Below are 9,201 nucleotides of genomic sequence, written 5' to 3'. Positions count from 1 at the left end.
GTAGTGGTGGTGGTGGTAGTGGTGGTAGTGGTAGTGTTAGTGGTAGTGTTAGTGGTAGTGGTAGTGGTAGTGGTAGTGGTAGTGGTAGTGGTAGTGGTAGTGGTAGTGGTAGTGGTAGTGGTAGTGGTAGTGGTAGTGGTAGTGGTAGTGGTAGTGGTAGTGGTAGTGGTAGTGGTAGTGGTAGTGGTAGTGGTAGTGGTAGTGGTAGTGGTAGTGGTAGTGGTAGTGGTAGTGGTAGTGGTAGTGGTAGTGATATAAGTAGTGATATAAGTAGTAGAAGTGACAGTAGTTACAGTACTGGTAGTGGTAATTGTAGTTTTAACAGTAGTGGTGATTATAGTAGTCACAGTAATATAGAAGCAGCAGTAGTAGAAGTAGTGCAGTTATAGTATCATTAGCAGTAGAAATAGCGGTGCTGGTGGTGGTAGCGATAATGAAAGCGGTAGCAAGAGCAGTAGTGGTAACGGTAGGAGTAGCGGTAGCGGTGGCGGTGGCAGTGGCAGTGGCAGTGGCAGTGGTAGTAGCGATGGCGGTAGCGGCAGCAGTTGCAGATAGCGGATGCAATAGCAGAGAGTGGAAACAAGAGCAGCAAGTGGAAGCAATAGCAGAGAGCGGAAGCAATAGCAAAGAGCGGAAGCAATAGCATAGAGTGGAAGCAATAGCAGAGAGTGGTAGCAACAGCAGACTGCGGTAATAATAACAAAGAGTGGTAGCAATAATAGAGAACAGAAGCAATAGTAGGTAGCTAGTAGTAGTAATAGTGGTGCTGGTGGTGCTACAGGTGGTGCTGGTGGTAGTGTTGGTGATGGTGACGGTGATGGTGATGGTGGTTGTGGTGGTGGTAGTAGTAGCAGTAGCAGTAGCAGCAGTAGTAGTAGTAGTAGTAGTAGTAGTAGTAGTAGTAGTAGTAGTAGTAGTAGTAGTAGTAGTAGTAGTAGTAGTAGTAGTAGTGGTAGTGGTAGTGGTAGTGGTAGTGGTAGTGGTAGTGGTAGTGGTAGTGGTAGTGGTAGTGGTAGTGGTAGTTGTAGTTGTAGTTGTAGTTGTAGTTGTAGTTGTAGTTGTAGTTGTAGTTGTAGTTGTAGTTGTAGTTGTAGTTGTAGTTGTAGCAGTAGCAGTAGTAGTAGTAGTAGTAGTAGTAGTAGCAGTAGAAGTAGTAATAGTAGTAGTTAGTGGTAATAGTAATAGTAGTGATAGTGGTAGTAATTGCAGTAATAGTAATTGAAGTAATAGTACTAGGTTTTGGTTAATAGATCATTTTTAACAGTAGCTCAAACTTTTTAATAGTAATAAATTTATCCTCTGCGAAATTGTTTTGCGTTTTTTTATATTCTCCTCTCGGAATTAGCTAGGCTGGTAGTTTGATGCGTTTTGTTAAAATTTTTCCGTTTACTAACTAAAGTAGCGAGGCGAAAAGTTCAAGTACTCGTAATAAAGGCGCGTAACATAAATCTCTGTATAATTATTGTTTTGTTACCTGTCTCGCTCTCCTGATACTACACTCGCGCGACCTTTTATCCCCCTCTCTTGCATGCACACTCACTCCTTCGGACTCGTACATTCACACCTCATATTCTCCAATTTTCTCTTACAAAACGCGCGCGCAATTATTCTCTCTTACATTCGTTCTCTGACTCGTCACGGTATCAAAGTGTTAGCTTCGTTTTGCTCTTGCTCGTTTCGTCTAATTAAAGGTAGATGAGATATATCCCTCGGTAAAACTCGCGTCTAAGACCTAATAAATTAAGTAATGGAATCGCTTTTTTTTTTTGTTCGTTTACTTGCGTCTTATTTGTTTATTCATTTTGTTCTGCTGATCGCGAGTTACGTTTTATTTTTTTGTCTCGATTTCGATTAATCTTTAATGTTTATAATTTTCTGTTTTCTTTTTTAACGTCAGACTTCCTCCTTCATCGTAGTCGGTTATCCGTGGGAATGCGCGCGGATCGCGTTTCGATCTGTCGAAAGAACGTATTCGTTTGTTCGTTCCGAACGAACGATAATCGCCCCGTGAATCTGTATGGACAACGGTCGGAAGTTCCGGTAGGAGGATACTCCACAATTCGCGAGTGACTCGATAAACTACGACGATCGAGTTTCGTCTATTCGAAAGTCGGAAAAAGTTCAGTTTCTTGGATTTTCTAAGCGAAAAAGTTTAACGATTCGATCGTAAGAAGATGGCGGCACGACTGTTTTTCTCGGCCGCTTTCCAAGGCGATCGTCACGGTTTTCAATGATTTCAACGGAAGCTTCTCGATCGTCGTTCGATCGCAAAAAAATCGGCCCGTTGTACGACGCGCGGCGTCCGCTAAGGTTCGATTTAATCGGAAAGTGTTCTTTAGTACGGACGACTTTCTCGAAATAATCGTGGGCATGTCGTTACGCGACGTTACTTCTTTCGGTTAATTTCCGCTTTATTTTACAGAAAATGGTGAAATGGCAGTCTTGACGATTTGGTAATGTGCTTTCTCTTCTCTAGGAAAAAGACGAAACGTTGAGACGACAGCGAAGAGATAGGTAAAGCATGGTTGTTCTGCATCCGGGGATCGATTGGCCTGCCAATTCGTTTACCATGAACTCGAGACGCAATAGGGATTTCTTATCCGAGCTTGGCCGCAACGATATCCTTATCTCCCATTCTCTCGGCGTTCTTCTTTTACTCCTTGTATGCCTACCATCTTTTCGGCATCTGACTTGGCGGTCCAATTTCACAGAATAAAAGGAAAACAACTCGAATTCGTGTACTTCGCCAAGGCAAGGCAAAAAATCGCGAAGTTCAAAACGAAAGATATTCCTAATCGAACTTTTCGTCGGTCGTTCAACCCTTTCGGCGATCACTTTTTTTTTTAAATATCGTTACTTTAAAAGTAGTCTGGTGTTTAAAAATACGTAGGTAACGCTTTAAAATACTGCTTCGCGTTGGCATTCGTCGAGTAAACTCGTTCACCACGGTTCAAATGACGTATACGATTTGCTAAAATTGTAACGCGCGTACGACTAATTCTATAACTAATAATTCGCTTATTCTACTGGACGCTCGGCCGAAAGGGTGCGAAAATTAGCTCTTTCCCGATCAGTCGACGTGTCGCGATCGTTTTCAACCATAAATGAAAGAAGCGTGTCTCGCGAGTGGAAGAGAACAAAATATGCGACCCCCTCTCCCTTTTCGCTGTTCAAAATGATCGTCGTTAAGCTAACGGGCCTCTAGTCGGAGGGACGCGAAATTGATTTCGAGTTGCGATCGTTTATTGTCCTAATTACGGTTATAAAGCAATCTAACCTTGCATTGTGTCGTTCGAATTAAGCGACTAACTTAATTTATTTATAATTTGAAATGCAAAAGTAAATGAAATTTTAGTTTAAGTTCGTTTCAAGTTAATGAATTAATTGTTCGATAGTTCGAAATCGTTTCATCGAATTCGCTAAATATATTTAATTCGACACTGTTAGTAATATTTGATGTCATCTAGCAAAGCTAAGGATGTAAGGCAACCTTTTTGCGCAACTAATAGAGGGGGAACGGTGTCGTTGGCGAAAAATTTGTCTTATGAAAAATTCTCTCGTAGCGAAAACCTCCCGTCCCCCTGACTCGAAACCTTTTAGCGACAACGATAAGCGCGCGAATCATGGCAACAACGCTAAGTTTCGTTCGCTCGAATGTTTTCCGAGCGTCCTGCTCCGCGCCTCTTCTTTATACTTTTAATGGAAATTGATTCCGTTTTTCAACGAATTAGCCTTGCTAAATGCGAGTCTACGCGCGATACTGATTTCGCTAATGCTCGACTCGAAAGGGACCGGAAGTCGCGTATCCTGGCGACTGATTGTACAAAACCGCGTATCTGTCGCGATCCGAAAGGAACGATGAACACGGTTATAGACGCCATCGGCAGACACCTTTCCGACTATCGATCGTCACTTTCCACGTTGTTGTTTTGATCGCGTGGACGAGGAGTATTTGTTTCGTTCTTTCGATCGTTTGCAAAACTTGTCGCATCGCTTGTGCCGATTTGCTGCGAGCTCTCGAGATGCGCATCGAGGCCTTGCGGAATCACGTTCACGTGGCACGTAAAGCTTTCTTCCTCGCTTCCGGTTTTGAAGCTCGGAACTTGATCGATTTCGTTGTTTCGATCGTGCACAGCAAGGGAGTTGTCGTCGTCGTCGTCGTTGCAGATCTTTAGGTAATATCGGTGCAGCCAGACACTTTCCGTGGACACGTCGGTCGGTGATACAATATTTCCTGACTTTTAAATAAATTCCTCTTATCTGTCGCGTTTCTTTCTAACTCCCGAGATTGCGCACGATCGAGTATCGATATTATTCCGAGTAGATCTATTTTTCGAAGTATCGTACAAACGTCAGTCGTGGTATACTATGTTCGTAGATGCTTGCTTGTGTAGTAAATGTTTGTTTGTTTGTCCGTCTGTTTGTTGCGCGCGCGCGTGCGTGCGTGCGTGCGTATGTGTGTGTGTGTGTGGTGGGTGTGCGCGTGCGTGCATGCGTGTGTATAGTCAGAGGTGGGATGTTACGCTCCGAAAAACGAATTGTATTCCAATCGCCCAACGTTCAAACGGATAAGTCGATGCCGGCTTACTTTGAGCGGTGTTCTTGGTGGGAAAAAAAAGAAGATTTTCTCCGCTGCAAGACGCGTACGTTTCTGTAGTTGTTCACCGTGTGTAACTCTTACGGGAGTCTCCAGAAATTGGTTTTTCTCACCACGGGTACAATCGCCGATTCTCTGCCGCTCTTTTCTTTATCTTTTTCCCGTCTTTGTTCTCCTTTCTTTCGTTCGATCGTAGCTTCGTCTGTTTTCGCGCAGTATCGTCGATATAATCATTAGAATGAACGTCGTTTTCGTCATACCTTCGCCTACGTGCACTCGATTAATCAAATCGATAATAATTAATTAATATTACGTGGTACGATTTCCCTGGTTTCGTCACCAGCTGGTATCCCCTTTCGTCGACTACGCGCCGTGTTGCCGACTCGCGCGAATAACATCGTTAGGGAGGGGGGATTTGACGACCGCCTTTTGTTATTATTACTTTTTGTTCATTTTTTCCCTCGCGAAGCCGCTGCGATTTAATTCTCTTCCCTTTCGTTTATTCGTTACATTTTTTTTTTTATTTATTTGTTATCATTTGTAGTGAACACTGGAGTCGGTGGTGTGGAGGTTGGACGCGCGAGAATAATTTACCCTGCTCCATCCCCCTTATTAACACGTAAGTCCCTACGTGGGGTGCGTGTGTACCGTTAACACCTCCAAAGCGGCTGTCTTATTTTCGCTTTTCGTCGAAGCTATCGCCACCTTTCTCTCTCTCTCTCTCTCTCTCTCTCTCTCTCTCTCTCTCTCTCTCTCTCTCTCTCTCTCTCTCTCTCTCTCTCTCACCCTCTCTCAACCTCTTTCACCCTCTCTCACCCTTATCGCTATCCTTATTTTTTACATTTATTGTTACGCGATAACTTTTACCATCGTTCCTCAACGTTTTCCGCTTCTTCATTTTTATCCTTACTTTCTCGTTCCCTCCAATTCTTTCGTCGGCGATTACGCCGTTTCTCGTCGTGTTGTTCGCGTATCGTGCCGATGGAAGAAATTACGTGGCACTCGTTACTCGGCCGATCCTTGGTCGTTGAATTTCAGCGAATACTCTTTCTTTTCTCTTTTTTTTTTTTTCTCGTTGACGTGTAATAATGGATTGGAAGCACCCCTCGTATTGACAGACTATGGACAGAGGGCGCGCGCACTCGCGCAGGCGCAGGCGCAGGCACGTGCGATCCAACAGCCAGCGTGCACGCGTACACGCGTTTATCGCTAGCACTCGCAGCTAGCGCGACTACGACGACGTGTGAAGGAGGCCTACGTCAGGCACCGTAGGGAGCTGCAGCTGTTTATCGACAACCGCTTCAGCACTGGCCACCACGCTGCCACAGTCTCCTTCACTGAAATCATAGAAACCGGTTTCAGTTGTTAGGAACATTGGCCACGCGAGCGTCTTGGGGTTTGCCACTGTGGCAAACGCGAACAAAGGTTTGCAGGTACGAAAGAGTCCTCGAGAGAAAGATTATATTGTTCGTGTTATCGTTTTCGAAGAATTCTTCGGTTAAGCGATCGATTGAAATTTATTTATTTATATTATGGGAGAACATTTTGGCGCGTATAGGATAGCAACGGAACGATCGCCCCTGAGGTAAAATTTCAGATAAAACACGTATTTCGGCGTGGTCGGTGATTCGGAAATTAAGTGAATTTTGTTACAGCACAAGTTAGCGTTGCCAGAAATATGTATATGGAATATGGAATAACCGATGGCTTCTCAAGTTTCTATCGGTCGAATGAATTTACAAAGAAATTTGAACGACGAAAGAAATATCTACCTAGTAGTCAGACGTCAGTCTCGATGCTCATACAGGCTGGATTAATATTGTTATTATGGCGAGGGTTGCAGTTGGGCTTCTTGGTAATCTCGGGATGAGTGAGCAGTATGCCATCTTCCAACTCCATTATGTCTGACGATGATTCTGACATGGAGCTCTTCTTCAAGTGTTGACCTGCAAAGCACACCAAGAACCAAAATTCGACGGGTTTCGAAAATGGAATTGCCGATCGCGCTCGTAGACTGGAAAATTCGTTAAAATCGAAGAGTCGCGGCGTTGAATAGTTGTCGAGGGCTTTTCAGCGAAGGGTCTCGTCGAGGAGGACGACGTCGACGAGCGTTAATCGACAATCGTGGTCGGTGTTCCCGTCGAAGGCTACGAACGACACGTTTGTCGAGGAAAGCGTGAAAAATTGTACAGCCGGTGGGTTTGCGCGTAAGCGGATTAGTATCATGGTAAACTACCGTGTCAGCAGGGGCGTAGACACGTGATATCGGTACGTACTCTCGTCGGGATTTGCCTGGTAAACCGACAACTTGAAAACGTAACCTGAAATTCTCCCTTCCGTTTCGTTGAGTTTGAACAGATTTTTAGGGGCGTAGGTGCAGTCGTCGAACGAAGATTAGAATCGCGTCTTTAATCGATATTTTAGGATTCCACGAGGATGCTTACTAGCGTTTCGGTAATACCGAAGAGGTAAACGGCGCGTATGTACGTATTCGATTGTATTATATTATCGCATAGATTTTGCTTTTGAAAGTTGATATGTATACGTATCCGACTGCTCTTTCGAGCCAATGTAACATTTCGTACCAAGTATTATCGTATCGGTAAGGCCGAGCAAGTTACTCGACGTTACTCGAGCGGTAGCGAATACCTGTCTCCCTTAACACCGATGCGATGGTTACGTAATGTGTTCAATGCGTGCGTTACACGCGCCCGTTAAAAATTTATACGGTTTTGCCATAGTATCGAGCATGGAACACGTACAAAATCGTTACTAGCTCGGTAGAGGTGATCCCCGTTCAACTCGAAAGCCATTTGGACAGTGAAAACTGTACGTGTACGTATACGCGGACAAACGATTAGGCGACAAGCTCTTACCTAAAGTGCCAGGGAGATACGGGCAGCTGGTTACGTGATTAAAGTTCTGCGACTGCATCTCTTCCTGGTCAGTCTCACGGTGATAGAAGTAGTTGAAGTTGGAGACGATGACAGGGACAGGCAGGGCGATCGTCAGTACACCAGCGATCGCGCACAAAGAACCCACGATCTTCCCCCAGACTCCCACGGGCCTGAAGCAGAACGAAATGGAAGCTTTGACTTGCGGTTTGCCAGACAACCCGAGCGTCGATAGCTTCGTTCCTCGTCTAGAAACTCGGTGCTAGGTGTGGTGTTTCTATCTTGTGTGAGTTTGCCGTGTCGAGTCGAGTGTAGCGCTACTTATGCGGTACTGGAGGCTCCTATAGATATACACGGCCCGTCCATGTGCTTTTCGCCGTGTTCCAAACAGAGATTGGTCGTGGTCGTGCGAGGTATGCGTTCGTTCTTCGAGCTTCGCTCGCACTGTTTCGCTCCGAACGAATAGACCTCCGTGAAACAATTTACAGGAAACATGGAAAGTTTAGCGAATCGAACCACTCGCTACTCGGTTGGACAATTGAATTCCATTGAAAGTAATACGGTTTCTCCGATAGGAGTGAGCTAGTAGGTTCACAGAGATCGCGGTAAGAGAGAAGCGAAACACGTACGTTGAATCGAAGTCGAGTTCAACCGATCGTTCATCCATCTCGCTGCCGATACTCGCTTCGGATCGAATTTGCGATCGTACGATTTTCCAGAGATTTTTGGAAAAGAAATTTGCGCAAATCACTTTGAACCAGTCTCTATTTATCGAAGGCCACGTGTACGCAGGACCGTGTATACTTATAGCGATTCGCGTGGTCTAACAGAAGCGGGCTCACTAGACTAGACTAGGGGACTAAAGTGACTCTCTAAAAAGGCTCCATCCTCGTGTGCCGATGCACCGTTCCAAACAAGCGCGTGCCATTCCGTTGCTGAGATCCGACCGAACCCTCCAACGGTACGACATGCAATTCGTTGGATTCTCCGATTTCGTTGGGAAAGAAATCGAACGAGACTACTCTCCGATCGAATCGTGTTGCTTAATCCCTGAGCTCGTCGACGTTCCGTCTCGAACATGGACGCACGACGTTCGAATCGACGACGATACACGTACGGACGGTTTTCCCTCGGATTCACCGTGCACGGATGATCTCAAAAATCGCTCGCGTTAACGAGCAATTAGAGAAAATAGTCGATTCTGGCGAAGCGACAGAAATTGCTACAACTTCCTCGAGGGCAGAGACGATCGGAGCGTGTTTCATCGAATTGAAAACCATTGGTTAATGTCGACACTTTGGTCCAAGTACTCTTGTACTCTGCTCTCCGGTCGTTGGACGTACGAAACACGAGCTCCGTCTATGCGAGGGTAATCTCGATTTGCGGTCGAGGGTCAACTGTTTGGTGATAAGTCGATATATCGAGAATTAAATGTAAAAAAAGAGATCATTCTTGCAGGTGTCACTGTACTATGGGCCCTTGTGATCCATGACTGATGGTGGTAGCAGTGATGACGACAGCGTTGTGAGCAAAAATTGAGTGGTTTCCAAGGGAGTGAGAATTTCGCCGAGTCTTTCGGGAATTATGTTCGGTGGCGAGAAATTGTATTTGGAGCTGGCTGGAATAAATATTGTTTGATCGCGTATGAAACACATGCATTGGTAAACCGGATGCGGGAATTTGGGATTTTCAACGAGTTTCCAAGTTTCG

At 45.1% G+C, this 9,201-nt stretch overlaps 1 protein-coding gene across 6 annotated transcripts in view; it reads right to left on the bottom strand.

Annotated features, from left to right (window-relative positions):
- Positions 1-5,420: 5,420 nt before the first annotated feature.
- Shaker (potassium voltage-gated channel protein Shaker) overlaps positions 5,421-9,201 on the bottom strand; it is a 128,648-nt gene continuing 124,867 nt past the window's right edge. For 3 of the 6 annotated variants that reach the window (XM_076315437.1, XM_076315436.1, XM_076315438.1), the window contains 3 exons: positions 7,474-7,664; positions 6,370-6,543; positions 5,421-5,934 (listed from right to left, as the gene is read on the bottom strand). In XM_076315437.1, the coding sequence (XP_076171552.1) occupies positions 6,377-6,543; positions 7,474-7,664 (358 nt within the window). In that variant the 3' untranslated portion in view covers positions 5,421-5,934; positions 6,370-6,376. Of the gene's footprint in view, positions 5,935-6,369; positions 6,544-7,473; positions 7,665-9,201 lie in introns of those variants that run through there. The other 3 variants (XR_012992584.1, XM_076315440.1, XM_076315441.1) reach the window with 3 other exon arrangements.

Source organism: Ptiloglossa arizonensis, chromosome 6 (genome assembly GCF_051014685.1).
Source record: "Ptiloglossa arizonensis isolate GNS036 chromosome 6, iyPtiAriz1_principal, whole genome shotgun sequence".
NCBI lineage: Eukaryota > Metazoa > Arthropoda > Insecta > Hymenoptera > Colletidae > Ptiloglossa > Ptiloglossa arizonensis.
The sequence above is the reverse complement of the archived record's forward strand: the minus strand, read 5'-3'. Positions and strand labels throughout refer to the sequence as shown.